The sequence below is a fragment of the Anabrus simplex genome, chromosome 2, assembly GCF_040414725.1.
Source record: "Anabrus simplex isolate iqAnaSimp1 chromosome 2, ASM4041472v1, whole genome shotgun sequence".
Classification (NCBI taxonomy): domain Eukaryota; kingdom Metazoa; phylum Arthropoda; class Insecta; order Orthoptera; family Tettigoniidae; genus Anabrus; species Anabrus simplex.
The window spans coordinates 734,856,481-734,875,689 of NC_090266.1; the positions used below are offsets into that span (position 1 = coordinate 734,856,481).

General features: G+C 40.9%; 1 protein-coding gene across 3 annotated transcripts in view; it reads right to left on the reverse strand.

Moving 5' to 3' along the window:
• Window positions 1–19,209, reverse strand: part of LOC136864416 (fibulin-1) — a 451,544-nt gene that overhangs the window by 294,916 nt on the left and 137,419 nt on the right. For all 3 annotated transcript variants that reach the window (XM_067141388.2, XM_067141387.2, XM_067141386.2), the window contains exon 3: window positions 14,625–14,712. In XM_067141388.2, the coding sequence (XP_066997489.2) occupies window positions 14,625–14,712 (88 nt within the window). The remainder of the gene's footprint in view (window positions 1–14,624; window positions 14,713–19,209) is intronic.

The window sequence follows — 19,209 nt, forward strand, 5'->3', positions numbered from 1 at the left end:
AACGGGTACACGATGCGTTTGTTCAGCAATTTCGTGATGAAGTGCCACCTTCACGAACACAGATTCGCATAATTGTAAATAAATTTGAAACTACTGGCTCAGTGCCCAATAAAAAACATGCGCGCACATGAACAGTTTTAACAGAGGAACACATAGATGACATTGGTGTGAATCTCGAACAGTCACTGCATAAATCACTCACAAAATTAGCACAACAAGCAGGAGTTTGTTTCCTCAGCACACAGAGCTACAAAGCTGTCATAATTCAAAATGTACAGGTTTACATGAGCCCATTGTTTAAATACCTGCTGATCCAGCCAAAAGAGTGAGATCAATCAATCAGTACTGATCTGCATTTAGGGTAGCCGCCCAGGTGGCAGATTCCCTACCTGTTGTTTTCCTAGCCTTTTCTTAAATGATTTCAAAGAAATTGGAAATTTATTGAACATCTCCCTTGGTAAGTTATTCCAATCCCTAACTCCCCTCCCTATAAATGAATAGTTGCCCCAGTTTGTCCTCTTGAATTCCAACTTTATCTTCATATTGTGATCTTTCCTACTTTTAAAGACGCCACTCAAACTTATTCATCTACAAATGTCATTCCACGCCATCTCTCCGCTGACAGTTCTGAACATACCACTTATAGAAGTTGATTCCCATAGGGAACCTGAAATATTTGTCCCGAATGAGTACTTTTATTATACCAATATAAATGGTCCGTTGTTTGACATTATAAATTTTGGTGGATGTGAAAAGTACGAACTGATGAGCCCAACTTAGCACACGGGGGCGAAACGCTGGCAACCAGTAATGAGTTAGCTGGAAAATTTATAATGTCCAATAACGGACCATTGATATTGGTATTATATATTTACTCATTCGGGACAAATATTTCAGGTTCCCTATGGGAATCAACATCTATATCATCTAATCGCCAAGCAGGCATCAATTTTTGGTAATGGGACAAAGTCTCTCATAGTGCATTGGCACTGCCGGTGGCTTCAATTAGCCTACGCAATTGGCCTCCACGGCACAACCCAACACAGATCACAAATCAAGAGGATAGATCTCTCTATGGTGGACTACTCAATAGTCCACAACGCAACCTCTTCTTTTTGATCGGCCGGGTGACTCCACATCTTTACCTAGGACCTCGCCGACCTAACTAAGCATATTTGCTGACACCAAGCTGGAAGTCGGCTTCCCCATCATGTATAGCTGCATCATCGTCGACGTTAATCCTACCTACTCTGACCACGATATCCTCAGCAAAATCTACGCAGAGGGGGTCCCAGCTCGCAGTGTGTCCAGGATAATGAATGGCTCTGACCCAACACCTCTGGTTAGTCTACAGCTCCCCACCGAAGAAGACGTCCTGAACCTTGTCAGCAACGGCGCGTATTTATACAGACACCAACACACAATGGAATCTAGCCCGTGGTATACCTCATCACCACCAACTGATGCCAAGTCTGCCACACCCGCTGCAGCCACACCATCACCGTGGTAACAGTCTTCGTCCTCCTTCTGCACTACCACCACGATATCTGCTCCTAACCTTTACCGCATTCATATCACTACTGTCGTAACATTACATCCTTCACCAATTATGACTTCATCTTTCCCTCTACTTCCAACTCCAGGACAACCTAGTCGTCGGTGCATATCAGCCCCCAGCAACCTGATGCAGCATCTGCCATGCTCGCTGCAACCATCCCGCCACCGCCATCTTCTCGAGCCGAAGCCGAAGCATCTGTCACGCCTACCACACCCTCTGAAGTAGCCGCTTCATCACAGCCAACATCGTCTTCTCACGCCCAGTACAGCTGTGTCACCCGCGGCGTTGACCCTTCAATCACCGAACAAGCAGTACTCCTGGAACTCCATGAAGACGGCGCCCCAGCACGTCGAGCCTTCAGAATCTTGAACAGCAACGGTCCAACGTACCTCGTCCGCCTACATCTCCCCACCGCAGAGGATGTGCAGCGCCTCATCCAACACGGTGCCTCTATATAGCGCCACTTCTACAAAGTGGAGCCCTCTCGTTCCCCACACAAACCTTCCACTAGACATCCCCCCAACAACACGCGTCCTCGCCCCCGGCAGGCCCCAGCCCCTCCTTTACTTCCATCTCGTCAAACCGTCAGTCCACCCCATCTCCCAACTAGCTTCTTCTTCCACCCACCTCCGCCACTCGATCTCATCCGACTCCTCACCACCTCACTGTACAATATCTCCGCAACCTTACACCACCTAACCCTTCATCTCCACCCTAGTAATCTCCTCTGAATTTTCAGTACTTACACACATCCCTGGTATTCAAATCACCCACCGCACACACCTCCTCATTTATTACTTCAAATTGCTCTCCTCCGGACATTAATACTCCTTCCCAAACAAGCCGAAACTCCTGGTCAGGGTTAAGGCGTAACCTTCAGGGAGGCGAATGAAAACTTAGGAGGAAAAAGGCCCCCACGGCATGCACTAGCCATGCGTCTTGGTGGGTGTGCTAAGTACCAACTGATGAGCCCAACTTAGCACGCGGAGCGAAACTCTGGTAACCAGGAAAGAGTTAGCTGGAAAATTTATAATGTCCAATATCGGACCATTTTTGTTGGTATTAGTCACCATGAAGGTTGAGGCATTTGTCATGAGAGACCAGCTTTCCTAAACCCTCTGCAAAGAAGTCTGCTGCCAGTGAGCTCAGGTAGGTCCTTACAGCGTCTTGAAGCTCTTCGTTGATAGTGAAGCGTTGTCCACTTAACCACACCTTCATTTCTCGAAAGAGGTGATAGTCACTGGATGCTACGTCAGGACTGTAAGGTGGGTGGTCAAAGACTTCCCACTTCAACTTTTGGAGAAGTTCTTTTGTCACATTGGCACTATGCGGTTGTGCATTTTCATGGATCAGGACCACGCCAGATGAGAGCTTGCCTCTTCGGTTGTTTTGTATCGCTCTCCGGAGGCCACGAAGGGTCTCACAGTAGACTTCCTCATCTGGCATAGACTGGCGACAGACGTATTTGCAGAGGGTATAGGAACTCGGGATTCTCGTTATGACAAATGCCTCAACCTTCATGGTGACTATATAAAAATATAAGTAAGAATGTACAAATCTTTTGGTAATACACTGCTGTTTGTAGAAAGTGAAACACCAAGACTGAGAACTATGATCACAATGCAATTTATTCCACATATTAGGGACATAACAAGACACAAATGATTACAATTACAGAACTGTACATGTGCGGTGACCGTGGAAATTCAGTACGGCGTAGCGCCACAATGCTCTGCAATCAGAGCCACTAGACATCGTGGCATGCAATCAAAGAGCACCTGAATATGCTGCTGGGGAATACTCTGCCACGCGGTTTGTAGGCGCGTCCATAAATCATCAACAGTGGCTGCAGGAGGACCTGAACGAACAAGGAGCCGACCGACCATATCCCAGACATGTTCAATGGGTGACATATCCGGTGAACGGGCAGGCCAGGGAAGCAGTGGTATCCGTCGTTCTTCGAAGAAGGCTTGCACATTCCTCGCCACATGCGGCCGGGCATTGTCCTGCTGGAATATGGCGTCTGGAACTCCCTGCAGGAGGGGCAATGCCTCGGGCTGTCAAACCTCCCTGATGTAGCGGTAGCTGTTCAGATTGCCCTCAAGACGTAGGAGGCGAGATCGCATGTTATAGGCAATTGCGCCCCAAACCATCACACTTGGCATTTGTCCGCTGTGCCGTTCAACAATACAGTCTGCCCGATGGCGTTCACCACGGCGGCGTCTAACGCGTATGCGACCATCACTGTAGGACAAGTTGAAGCGGAACTCGTCCGAAAACACTACATTTTGCCACTCAGCACGCCAGTGTCGGTGTTCACGTGTCCATTGCAGTCTATGGCGTTGGTCGTTGCTGGTCAATGGAAGATGGCGCAATGGCATGCGTGCCACCAGTCCGGCCCTCAGAAGACGGCATCGAACCGTCGATGCAGACATGCCCACACCCGTTGCAGTGCTTCAACATCGAGCCAACATCATGGACAAAGCTGTTCTGTCCGTTACGGCCAAGCGGACAAGATGGCGGTCACCTCGCGCTGTGGTCACATTGTGTCATCCAGTACCCTGTCGGCGCTGTGTAAAGCCCTCTTCTTTCCACTGGTCCCACATACGCATCACCGTTGAAGCAGCGTACTCTGTACGAGCCGCAATATCACGGTACGACAGACCCATCTCCCGGAGCCCTATCATTCTGCCCCGTTCGAACGCACTCACATGCTGATATTCCCGTCTGTGATGTCGGCGAGACATAGTGGCACTTATGTACACGTTTCCACTTCGTATGACGGCTCCACACTGACTGAGCGTTGCGTAACACTGCCCTGACCGCTCACACACAGAAGGGCACTGCTGGGCCTACGTGCACTCCATCTCTCTGCAATTTTAAACACTTATTATGGTTCCACTGTTCTACGCGTCCTCTGATTTTGGCGTGTTTCAGACCATTGCTTCTGAGTGTTTCACTTTATACAAACAGCAGTGTAAAATCATTTTGTTATCTCAATATGTCCATTATTTATGGCCTATCGGAACTTGAAAAAACAGCCCTCATATATATAGATATACTGTGTATCGACGGTTCAGAACAATACTAATTTAACTATAATTTTTCAATTGAACATCAAAGTGAATTAAAAGCTTGTGTATGCCAGAAATCACCATGGAGACTTATGGCTGTCAGCGTTCTCGGCAATGCTAACAGCCATGCGTCTCCAAGGTGATTTCTGGCATAAATGGGAATTTTTAATTTGCTTTAATGTAGAATCTGATGCTCTGAAGCATCAATATACAGTATATACAGAATATCAGACGAAATAAATATACTACACATGGATTCCATGACAATAAAGCAAGCAGTATAGAGTGCGATTACTATCTGATGACACACACTGTGCGGAGCCCAGAGCTTGGAGGGGAAAGGTAGTATGGAGTATGTAACTACTGCTGTATGACTGGGGGCCAAATGAAGTCTTGTCGCACTAATGTAGTTGCGAAGAGCCGATGTGAACACTCGGTAGCAACTAGCAAATTGAACATTCCTCCGCCCTCACTCACACTGCAGCACACAAAGCCGTCTATATGAAAAAACTCATTTAATTTACAATAAGGTCACTACCAGTATGCTAACTGATAAGAGTAACTACGCTACAGTTCTACTTAGGCATATCCTAATTATACAATAATAGGAACAACAGTCTAACTGAGACTATAGAAATGTAGTTACACTAAGTATATAAGTAGGTAGACATATTATTATTACTATTATTATTATTATTATTATTATTATTATTATTATTATTATTATTATTATTACGGAGTTACCCGTGGAACGCAGAGGTGAAAGAAGGCGCCGGGGTGAATGGGTCTAACTACAATGTCAAGAATTGAATTTAAAACTTAAACTGAAGATTATATTTTCAGAACTTCACACATGACAAGATTTTATGACAATATTGCAGGTACAAGTAGCAAACATTAAACAAGATTGAGAAAAATCCAAGATACAGAATCTTAACACTTTGGGCTTTAAGCCCCTAGCCTTACATTTCCTGAGCTACTAGCTCAAATTTGCCAAAGAGCACAAATTTATACAATCAATCAATCAAATCAATCAATCAATACTGATCTGCATTTAGGGCAGTCGTCCAGGTGGCAGATTCCCTATCTGTTGCTTTCCTAGCCTTTTCCTAAATGATTTCAAAGAAATTGGAAATTTATTGAACATCTCCCTTGGTAAGTTATTCCAATCCCTAACTCCCCTTCCTATAAATGAATATTTGCCCCAGTTTGTCCTCTTGAATTCCAACTTTATCTTCATATTGTGATCTTTCCTACTTTATAAACGCCATTCAAACCTATTCGTCTACTAATGTCATTCCACGCCATCTCTCCGCTGACGGCTCGGAACATACCACTTAGTCGAGCAGCTCTTCTTCTTTCTCTCAATTCTTCCCAACCCAAACATTGCAACATTTTTGTAACGCTACTCTTTTGTCGGAAATCACCCAGAACAAATCGAGCTGCTTTTCTTTGGATTTTTTCCAGTTCTTGAATCAGGTAATCCTGGTGAGGGTCCCATACACTGGAACCATACTCTAGTTGGGGTCTTACCAGAGACAAGGGCAGAAATCCCCTAATTCAAAGAGCACTTGCTCCCAACATTACAACATCTAGCCTTCCAGAAGCCTACATTAATCCTACAAAACTTTGATAAAAGAGCTAACAGGCTCTCAGTTTCTCAAGCCTACTCAAGGCAACATTGCATAAAAATCTGATAATCTCTGGCTTTACGAAGCACTATTTACACGTAGAAATCTTATTACACAGAGGTATCTAGTACCCGACCTACAGGGCCTTAGTAAAAAAAGAACAGGTTAAATAAACGGCCCGAGTACAATTTGAATGGAGTCGAAGACTGAGCTCCAAAAACAGCTTTGAAACCTATAGGGCCCTTGGCCGACGAAACAGGGGCTATTCCCAAACTACTGAGGTTGTTCGCATGGAAATAACGTTGATACTTTGCAGAAACGTAAGATTACAAAAACGAGGCACCTCAGACCAAAATGAAGGGGAGCTCGAGAGGGTACTTCACTCTCTATCCCCGATTTACAGTTAAAGGTTTTATGAAGTTTTTACATTAGCCGAAAGAAGATTTATAGTTTAGAACAGTTGGTTACATAGTTAAAGATTCGAACCTTTCCCTCGGGTTAAACTGCGGAGCTGGCAAGAAATAAAGATGTCATGTGGACATTACCTTGTCGGTGTACTGCTGCCTGATGAAAAAGGCGCCGCCCACCTCCTGCTTTGACACACACACTAGTTTAGATGACGATCAATTGGCCAAGAGTCGAGAAAATCTGCAGTTTATAAACCCTCTGGGAAAGTTCGATACCATTCAAGATTAACTAGCCACACCCTCTCAATTTTATTGGTTCATTTAAAAGTTACACTGAAAACCGAAGAAGAAGAAGACTGTGATTGGTAGAAAATTAATTACAGAATTTAGGGATTGGCTGGATTCAAAACTGGCGGAAAGAAAAGTTAAATATTGCCAACCCAAGAATAAATGAACATCAATTAGTAAAAAAAAAAAAAAAACCTTATGAATACAAAACTTCTGTAAATCAAAAGTTCTTTCACTTCACACCCGGGTGCATGATCATAGTTTTTTGTAGTGACATATATGGAAGAAAGTCCAAACTTCTTGATGAATGGCAAACAAAACAAGTAGAAATACAGTCAGTTCAGGAAACTTCACAATAACATTACATTAGATTTCTGTGATGACATCTTCTCAGTAAATTTATAAGTTGGTCTAGTTTCAATTTCACTGTTTCTCCACTAGAGGAGTTCTTTTAGGCGTTAGATTTAAATGCGCGGCGTTGGGGTGTACCATTATTATTATTATTATACATTGCAACCAGAAATTAAATCTGTCAAGAAATGCTGAAATAACTAAGGACTGTACAAGGATTACACAACAATACAGAAATAAAAATACTGTGTAATAAAATAACTACACTACAATTCTAAACTCTACTTAGTGTATCCTATTCACAACAATCTAACTGAAACAATAGAAATGTAGCTAGAGAGATTTTCCCCCACTATACAAGGATGATATAACAATAAAGCAAGCAAGATATTTTCTAATGAAATAACCACACTATTAACTGTGGTTAGACATAACCTAATTATGATAGGTTTACTTAAACAGCATAACTGTTAAAAACTGAATAATTAATAGACAGATTTTTTCTACAAACTAACTGGAACTAAACCGGCTCTTCAATGCAGAAGTATTGAAGATGTAATATAGGTACTAAATATGCTGGACACTTTAACTACACAGACCGACAAATACTGCAATACAGGAATCATCTGACTAATTATTATTGTTGTTTCCTCAGACATACGTAAACAGTGCAGTATTTGAATATGAAGAGCAGCAATAATCACCATTAATTATAAAGTAACAGTAGTCACAGAATAATTGAAACTACACAAATGAACATGATATAGGCTTTTGGGCTTACGTCGTGTCAAGAAAATAAGGTAAAATTCTTTATGTTTCACAGAGAACTGCCTAATAAAAATGAAAACTGACTTAATTGCTAAAATGTCAAAAGTATTACACACCAATAAAACAAGCATGGTACTCTCTAATAAAATAACTACACTAAAATTCTAAACTTCAATTAGGTGTATCCTAATTATAACAGGTTAAGTGAAACAACAGAATTGAAATGAAAACTAAATGCTTGATACATAGATAGATTTATCTACTACACGATAACAGAAATTAAGACTACCCTTAATTGCTGAAATACCTATCAAAAGTACAATGGAAGAAATCTAAAACAGTTACCAGCACTCACTAAATTCTCCCAGAACTATGCCAGAGACTTGAACTCCAAACATCGAAATATGTGAATCAAATACCAGCAGAAGAATATTGGAAATGAAGAACAGCATTTATGACCAACAATGCAAAGACCGTTACTGGTACCTAAATTTTCAACAAAGCACTTTATATTCCTTTGAAGTTTTTTATTTTCTTTAAATAAATTTACAGTGCTACTGGTACTGTATTGTTTATTTGATTTTTGTTCATGATAGGTGTAACGGATCTTAAAGTGCTATACAGAATATAATTTATAGTACCTATACCAATGCACCTCCTCTATTGCAATTTTTTGTTGAAGGGAATAAATCTTGCTGTGTACTACACAGGTCTAAACCAAGTCTTCATAGCTTTTGTACTGACAATGGTACAAGTATATGTAGGCAGCAACAGATTTGCAGCAACAGGTGAAAATAAGTGAGTGACAATGACAATAATAATGAGGCAGCATCGTTTCTGTACAAGGGCTGGATTTTCGTGTGTCGAGCTGTATTTCAGGTATGGCCGTAAATACTCTCTGTTTTCATAAATCCAATGAATGACACCTCCACAATTATTACTACTAGGTCCAGTAAAATGATGCTATTTTGTAAATAATATGATTGTCACTTTATCCTCATTTTTCTTCAGAAAAATTAGAAACCACAAGCATTTGTTTAAATAACCAAACATTCATTTCATTATGTCTCTTCTCGCATGCAACATTCAATATAGTGTTCATGTAATGAAAGGGAGCTTGCAAACATTGGCCCAAGTTATGAATATTGCATATTTAAAAATTTATCACTCTACTATTGGAGGACTTTTAACTATTAAAGCATTTGATAAGGTTAAATAACTTGAAATCATACAATACAGAATAATCACCCTTGTACCTGAGCATGCTTATACCATTTCCAGCCGACACACTGGATGCAATGATCTATTCTACCAATGCAGTTAAATATTGTGATGTTTGGGACATCACTGTATATTTTTAATTATTGAACTATATATTTAATTGATAAGATGTATATATTTAATCACTGATAGGTCATTTTTAAATTAATATGTATATATATAGGGTTTTTATCATCCATTTCAATCATCATTTCATTTCTTTGTATCGCGGCTATAACGTATTCTGAACGAACAAATTATTGGGTAAAGTATTTCAACATCACGCATATTTATAACTTGCAGTAAATTTTCCAATAGCCGTTGTGAGGTGACCAGAGTCAGCAGGCTAATTTCAGCCCAGTTCCAGGAAAAGTACGTCATCGAGGTTACGAGAGATATTACCCTCTCCACCTCATGAAGAGACAGTTGATACATTATTAACACCCACTTTTCAAACTCCGCTTCGAGACGCTTTATTTCAGCGGAAAAGTTCAGCCTATGTGAATGAACGTAATGAAGCAACGTGATGGATTCACAGCAATACAAGGGAGAAGGGATGAGACCTCGAATCTTACTGGACCATGTGATATGGCTGATGGAAGGAGACTTTTGAACCGATAAATACCACCGACAAGGGCTGGAGAGGACATTCGGACTTTCTCATTTATATTCTTATTCATACTCTTACTACGATTCTACGTCTACACATCGGAGAAGATTTTAACTTAGTTCACTTCGCATCTGAGTATATTCTACTCAAAAGTTACTCTCATTGGGACTTGTTATCTCAATGACGAGAGGTAATCAACGGGAGACCGGCTTTGACTAGTATAGGGCAGGAGAGCTCTTATTTTGAATTTAGCTACGCTACTGTTCCGTAATACGGAAGAATACGAATGTATTCTCTCCATGAACATAACCCATGGTGGTTTTGCACTTAAAATTAGGACTCATTACGACTTTATGTAAGGAGTACAGTATGAAGTGTTAAGGACAGGAAATGTAGAAGTAGGACTGGAATCCAACAACAGAGAACGCAGCCGGTACGAGATCCACATATCATCAGCTTCAAGACAACAGAGTCTACATATGGTGAGCTTATGGCATAAGTTACTGCAAGTCTTCGCGCAACAGTTCATTTTTAAAATTAATTTCATTCAATTTTTCTTTTGCTTCCGTAAGTTCAGATGTCGTTAAAACGCCGTTACGTCACGTTTTTCATCTTAATAAATAGCTGTTCTAATTTGTATTTTATGAAATGATTATTAATGATCCTTAAATTCCAAGTTAGTGTACTTAATGATTTGTGTTCCGTTCACCTCACCCCTGGTAGTTTTTTGAGTCTCATTACGCATTATTATTATTATTATTATTATTATTATTATTATTAATTATCTACTTTTGTTTTCAAGCCATAAGCTTGAAGACTGGCACCCTTGGGATACTGTTTATGGAGAAACAATGACATATCATTTATTTATTTTAATATTAAAGTGACCCGCCGCGTTATAATTATGTCATTCATCTGTGGGCCAAGTGGGTACGTGACAATATCTCGGTCTTTTTCACACAAAATGGGAAGCAGCTCTATAACAGTTTATCTTGTTTCTTTTTGTCTCCAAGGATTATTTTTTACATTAAAATTAGAATTATTGCACATCTTTTAATCCAAAGCTCTAACATCTTATTGCAACATTGAGAAACCTTACTGCCAAAACAACACATTGCTTGTCGACACTCGACTCTGAATGTCTCACCGAAACCGCCTGTAATTGCAAACACTTGATGGCCTTTTGGACATCATGAAAATCAGGACATGTTTAGAGACCAGGAATATAAAATGTAGACCCTGCCTGAGCCATACCAGGCAGATCCAAAGACGGTTACCACTGCAGATGATGAAGTGACATTGAAACTTTGGCACACGTCTTAGGATCCTGCTCATTCGGCGAACGCCTATGAAATGCCAGACACCATCACATTCGGTCGTCCTTGGCCTATACGCTATGTGGAAAAGGGTATCTAGTACACGAAAAGGTCCATGGCCTTCCAGTTGATGGTGGAACAAGATGAATCAATCACCAATTCGCTTTTAAATATATAAACCTACCTCCTTCAAGACATTTATTAGAAACATAACCCTGACACGAATTTTAATTCTCTTATAACAATGATTGTGATAATAATCCACCTAACTGTTATACTTCATCTGTTACACTTCAGATAATCTTTGTCTCTCAATACTAGAATCAATATGAAGTTCTCTGGTGGCATATTTTTCGTATAAAATACATTAACACCCAAATCGTTGATCAGTAAATACTTACCCTAAGTGTCAGTATATTCAACATGATCACTCTCAAACCCGGAAGCAAAACAGGTTTCATTCTTGATCCGATAATCAGATTCGAATCATATGCAAAACAGCCTACTGAAGTCGATGAAGAAAAAATACGGTTTATTCACCAACAATTCCCTGTTACCTCAATAAGTACGACCTTGACATTCCTGCAAACAAGTTTCCTCGTGTTTCCACACCAGCAAAGGGCTTTATACAGGATTTTGTGAGAAAGTGGTGTACTCCAGAGTCAGTTGTAATGACAGAAATAATAATGAAACCTGTCCAGTTGTACACCTGCTGTGATCACATATATTCAAGCACGAATTATACTAAGTCCTAAGAAGTCGATACATAAATTGTCACATCATGTGAACGTTTCATGTAGATCTTGTCAACATGAAAAGGATGAAATAGAGTTGAAGGCCTACAAAATTACATGTGTCCAAGAACTCGAGGGGGGTGACAAGGAAAAACGTGTGAATTACTGGGCATGGCTATTTCAAATAATTGTTAGTGGATTGTTGGATATGCTGTTGTATTCATGCGTTATGAAGCCTGGTTCCATTTGACAGGACAAGTAAATTCCCAGAACACCAGATGCCAGTCAGCAAACAATCCCTATATGATACATGAGAACTTTCTCACGATAAAATTATAGGAGTGCAGTGTGCTATGTCCGCAAGTCAAAATGTGGGAACCCATATTTTTTGAAACAACAGCAAACACTGATGTGTATAAAGGAATCTTATGGGAATTTTATGCACAGTTGATGCCACATGAACGCACGCAAGCTGTATTTCAACAGAGTGGGGCAACCTGTCACGCTTCATGTGAGTCAATCTCGTGAATTCATGAAAGATTCACTGAAGAAAGGACTGTCAACAAAGGAATGTGACCACCGTGAACGCCAGACCTACCCACTTGTGACTTTTATCTGTGGGGGCAGTCAGCAGGGAAAAGTGTATACAAATAATCCAAGGATAGTGGAAGAATTGAAGGACAATATTCGTACTTCAATTTTGAGAACTGATGCTGCACAGTTGCTCAAAGTGTACGATAACATGTTAAGGTGTGCACAACAGTGTTCTGAAGCATGCACTAAAAAGATCTTTCTAGTAAGTAAAGAACTTTGCATTAGCTTATTTATTTTATTTGTTGTTTGTGATAGGCCAGTTTTCCCGTGGTGTAACGCTAGCATGCCTGCCTATCACCCGGAGTTCCTGGGTTCAACTTCCGGACAGGTCAAGGATTTTTACCTGGATCTCAGGGCTGGTTCGAGGTGCACTCAGCCTACGTGATTACAATTGAAGGGCTGCCTGATGGCGGGCCTGATCTAGAAAGCCAAGAATAACGGCCGAGAAGATTCATCGTGTTGATCACAGGACACCTCATAATATGCAGGCCTTCGCGCTTACCAGCGGTCTCTTGGTAGACCAAGGCCCTTCAGGGCTATTGCGCCATGGAGTTTGGTATGGTTTGGTTGGCCAGTTTTACATGTGCCACCCCATACATGATGTTAAAGAACAGTAATACAGAGCCTATCCATGCAATTATACACTGCTTAAGGAAATAATTTGTTCTTCCAGTTACCTAACAAGGAACACCTGTGCCGAATTTCAGTCCTCTAACTTTGTGGGAACTGTGAGAATTAATGATGAGGGAGTCAGTGAATCAGGCCTTTCGCTTTTATATAGAGAGATGATAGAAAAATATGAGTACAGAACTGGAATCACAGATAAGGCTTTCTGCAGACGATGTTATACTGTATATGGTAATAAATAAATTACAGGATGGCACACAATTGCAAAAGGACCTCCATAATGTCATGAGCTGGACAGTGAAATGGTAAATGGGATGAAAACTCAGGTTGTAAGTTTCACTAACATGTAAAAGTCCTCTCAGTTTTAATAATAGTACTGTGTTGATGGAGATCAGTGTAAGCACCTTAGGGTTAAAATAAGGATTCATTGGGGTAATCACATTAACAGAATTATAAATAAAGGCTGCAGATCTCTTCATATGGTGGTATATGAGGGTATATAGGGATTATAGTACAGATGTAAAGGAAAGGGCGTATAACTCTCTGGTAAGACCCAAATGAGAGTATGATTCCAGCGTATGAGATGATGCTCACCATTATTACTTGATTTGAATACTGGAAATGATCCAAAAGAAAGCAGCGTAATTTGCTCTGGATGATTTCTTACAAACATAATGTTACAAAAAATGTTGGAAACTTTGGACTGGGAAGACTTGGGAGTAAGGACATGAGCAGCGGTACGTTCTAAACTGAAAACAGAGATGGCATTTAATGGTTAATATTGTATATCATATAGATATATCTGCTCTTTTTTCATTTTTTCACTTTTTCACTTTCATCAATTTTACCTTTGCCAATTGTCATCATCCTGAGTTTTACTGTTGCTGCTATTGTCTGACTACATTCGTTAATGTATCACCATTTAATTACAGCTCGGAAAAAGTAACTGACAAAGTGCTCCATTTTGATGATAATAATAATAATAATAATAATAATAATAATAATAATAATGTTTTGGTTTTATGTCCCACTAACTGGTCTTTTGGGTTTTGGAGATGACAACATGCCAGTAAATGTATCAACATGAGAGTGGTATATTTTAGCACCTTCAAATATTACCGGACTAAGCCAGGATTGAACTTACCAACTTGAGCTCAGAAGGCCAGTGTCTACCATCTGAACTACTCAGCCTGGCAGTTCAATTTAATTTCTTCCCTCTATGTCATCCAGTTACACATTTTTCCATTAGACCGCAAGATGAAGTATATTGTGGTACACTGCCACAGTCAGTTACAAAACAGAATTTTTTAATAAATCGACTCTCTCAGTCATAACTACAGTCTGTTCATGTTAGCTACCCTAAGCAAACAAGTTATCTCTAATCAGAGAGAAAACATGAAGCTCACCTTATGGTACTCGCCCCCAGGCCGAACCACTACCTCACACTCATTCCCCAGTTGTGCTGCTTCCTTGCCAGCTTCACACTGGATTTTCCTGGAAACAAGAAATGTTCACACAGTTGTAGATGGTAGTCAGAAGAAAAAGAAGATGAATTTCTTTCAAATGGGCAAAGCAAAGTGAAATAACGATAGGTCCCATGACGTATGATTACAAGATTTAAGGATACACAATACAAATCTGTTTGGTTGTTTAAACTTTTCAACAAAGCCTAAAGAAAGAGAACTGGGATAAACACTTCTCCACAGTACATTTCAGTTAATATTAGCTTTTAGTGAAACGAATTACCTGGACGTTATAAGACGCTATATTCTTGACTTTATTAACAATCAGTGTTAGGAAGTAATTTAATAAAACTACGTAATCACCACCAGGCAGCAGGTAAGGAGCCTTTTCGGAGGCAGTCCCTGCGCAGGGAGTAGCACCGCTGTCTGTGTGAGTCCCAGAGCACACTGACCCAGCGTGTACCATCTGGTAAGGGTCCCAGCTCAGGGTTACGAGTGAAGAACCAACGGGGCATCTGCAGCAAAGAAGGTGGACGTCGGTATGGCGGAGATGGCTGGTAGGGGCAGCCCTGTACTCTGGGATTAATATGAATCTCCCCCGTTTTTTCTCCGTTATGTTCCTTACCTCTTTCCAAGTCAGACACATTCGTTTTCCTAACCATGTCTCTCAAAGGGCCACATTGTCAAAACTCTCCACTACTTTTATCACCCCCGTTACCCAATTTACTTAGTACCCCTTTAATATTTACAAATCCTATTTTCCAATATAGCTATTTATTCCCCTCTCCATCCTCTTCCCTTCCTCCATTAAATTTGTTTCCTTCTGTTGTGTTGATCGTTCTACTTCTCGTTACCCTCGCTCCTTCTCTCTCAGCTCTCCCTTCTTCCTTTTCATTCATTTTGGCACTCTCCTTACCAGCCTTGTCGTCCTGCCCTTTGTTTTCCTTACCCCACAAGTCTTTTAAACTTAGACTCCTTCCCCTACTCAGACCTTCTCGGCATCTTCTTTCTTCTACTTCCACTGCTCCGCTTGCGTGTGACAGCACCAATCCCTCCTCCCTCGGTGATCTTCCCTATGCTCCTTCCTCCTCTGGACACTGGAATTCGGTCACTTCGTCACGGTTATTCACTACTACGTCAGCACACTCAGCACTTGCTTCGACATTCCTTTCACCTTCACCCGCCGATTGTTCGCTAACCTGGTGATGTTTGTCATCCATTTCCTGAAGATTGTTCCCTCCCCACACACGTGACCACCGGCTGTTTCCGACTACCAACTGCTGACCTCTAATATGTGCTCTCAAGCCTTGTTTTCTCGCTACCCAAGGACGTTTCCTTAAAATTCTCAGCTCTTTAATTGCTTCACTACCAATATCACTTTTCAGCCACAATTCCTCCCCTTTTAAATTTCCTGCGTTCCTTAACACAATATCTGCCATCAGGTTTGATAATAGCGACACTTTAATGGGTCTATTGCCCTTCCTTCTCCCCACTCTATACACATCATCAATGTCAACCTCTCTAAAGTTGATCTTCATTTTGTTTTTCACCACATCCACCGCCTTATACACTAAGTCTACTTTATTTTCTCTGGTCCCCTTCTTGAATTCGATAAATAAAGATGTTTTTCCTTCTTATTTCCTGGTCACCATTAATTCTTTCCATCTTCACCTTTACCAGCTCCTCTTACAGGTTTCTGATCTTCTTCCGCAGTATTTCTACCTCTTCTCTGTAGTTTTCCACCTTCCCCTTTAGTTCTTTCATCTCCTCCTAGATGCATTGCTTAATATCCTCAGCCTGGTTCGTTATCGGTTCCCTTACTTGGTCTGCCTGACAAGTCTCCTCCACCAGCTCCTTTATTGTCTCAATTTCTTCCCATCCAAGAGCGCCCGCATTACCTGGACCTGGTCCTGGGTTCGTCTCCACTCCACCTATCATTAGCAACACTGCCACCTACACTGCAACAAGCAGTGCTGCGATTAACTCCTCTTTTGTATCTTTCGTCTTCTTATCATTTACCTCATTGCTCTTCCATCCGCTCTGCCAAATTCCTATCGCAGCTCTATATTGTTGCAAGGTGTTCCCCGTTCCGCAGCACTTACTGAGCACATCCGTTCTCTCTACTTGCTTACTCAAGACTGGGGAGAAAGTAGGAATGAAGTAATCTCCGCAGAGTGGCGCTAGCTAACGTGTTGGAACTGTTTCTCGGTACGGGACTTGCTACTCCCATGCAACTCCCTGAGACCGATACCGGCGAGCATGCTACCTGATGCTATACAAGCTTAGGCTCGTCCCTGCTGAGTGCGCCGCGCTGTCCGCTAGGGAGTTGCCGTAGGAAAGCAAACACCCTGAGTTTGATTCGAAGCCAGCAGCGTTTATTTGGTCCATTACGAAGCATTAGTGCAGCGAACAACCTAAAATGGTTGATTTCAACATGTTTTCGAATATATGTTAGGTTTATTAAATTAAAACAATAGAAGAAAAGACGACAAATGAAGTGTAATATTATTGTGAGTTGTGCAACACTGCAACAATACCATGTACCGCCCCCGAGGGGTACTTTTATCATGTTGGTGTGTTTTCCGCTCCAAGTGGAAAACTTGTCAAGTCAGTTCGTTGTTCATGAGGTGTCGGCACAGCTTCGGCAACTTCCATACTGTTTCCATGCCAACAGATGGCTTAAATGGCGTGCTTCTCGTGAAAAAAGTAGGATAAATGTTACAAGCCACAAATACAGTACGCGCACATGTGTCGTTCTCTCTGCACTATACTAAAATTTATAGTCGGAAATGGAGTGTAGCAAGGTGATCACTCTAGACTTAATTAATTATATAATAGCCAGGCCTTCTTTGTAGAATGTCTCATTGAAGGGATACCGAGATAAAGCAAGGAATGCCAACAGTTTCCAGGAACTCGATATTATCTATAATTGCTCCCGCGAGTGCATTAAAAATGCTAGCCTCCCTCCGCTCCCAGTACAGTCGAGAATTGCAAAAAGTTCAGAAAAGTTGGAAGTCGGAGACGGGAGTGGACGAAGTTTATACTATGCGGAAACGCAGAGTTATCCCAAGACGCAGGTGAGGTGGAATAGCTGCTCGTAACTGTGTGTCCTCCTTTTCTATGGTAGGAAGTATTTTTTCCAAAACTAGATTAAAATCATGCTCAGATATTATTAGAAGTCAGAATCCATGGCTAAATGGTTAGTGTGCTGGCCTTTGGTCACAGGGGTCCCGGGTTCGATTCGCGGCAGGATCGGGAATTGTAACCATAATTGGTTAATTTCACTGGCACGGGGGCTGGGTGTATGTGTCGTCTTCATCATCATTTCATGCTCATCACGACGTGCAGGTCGCCTACGGGGAGTCAATTCAAAAGATCTGCACCTTGCAAGCCGAACTTGTCCTCGGACACTCCCGGCACTAAAAGCCATACGCCATTTCATTCTCAGAAAGTTTTTAAATTCAAACCTGTCTTCTACTTTTAGCTCATTCAGAATGTCATCCACATTGTGCCTTTTATTGAGATATTGTCGTACCCACATTTCCCTTTCCTTCCTTCTCAATATCATGTAAGAAGCAACAGTAACAATAACAAAGGCCAAATCCTCTTCACCTGAGTCCTTTCCCCCACCTGAATGTATTGTCAGAAACCGATATGCTGAACTACCTGTATATAAACAAAGGAAGTAAAGTTTAATAATAATGTTATCTACCGACATGAGGCTGACGTAGGCCTATAAGAGCACCTTTAAATACCACCAGACTGAGCCAATTTGGGTCAGGAGGCCAGCGCCTCTACCGTCTGAGCCACTCAGCCCGGCGAAGTCAAGTTTAACATGTTTATAGACTAAGCGTGGGCACAATGTCAAATGAAACAGTATTTAACAGTTAACATGTTGATGGTGTTACCAGTTAACATTTAAGAGTTAACATCTTGATGGTATTACCAGTTAACATTTAACAGTTTTAACATTTAACATGTTGTTGTTAAATATTAATCAGTGGAGACCGGCCTTCTTCCTGTGCGTGCCACGAAAATGTTTCCAGTTTGGTTTGTAATACGAGCTGTGACGTAATAATAATAATAATAATAATAATAATAATAATAATAATAATAATAATAATAATAATAAACTAGAGAAGTTAGGTTTGTGAATTAGAATACAGGATTTTAAAGTCATAAAAGAAAATTTATTCAGGTTGAATTCAGTGAAGAACTCATGTGAATAACAAATGTAATTATTAACATAATCAACATGTTAACACTGCATTGAAGATGATGAAAAATGGTGAACATATATTTTAATAAGTTTGATGGAGCTGTTACAGTCCAAACGAATAAATTAAATGCAAAATGACATGCAATTTAAATACTGTCATAACTGTCACATTTATAATAATACATTTTATTGCGCACAATGTGCAAAATTTGCATATTACATCAAGTAAGTTACAATTCACTCAAGGAGAGCTTTGTTCAGAGCAAAATTGATTCAGAGAGACTGTTCTCTTCTTGCACTTCATTACGT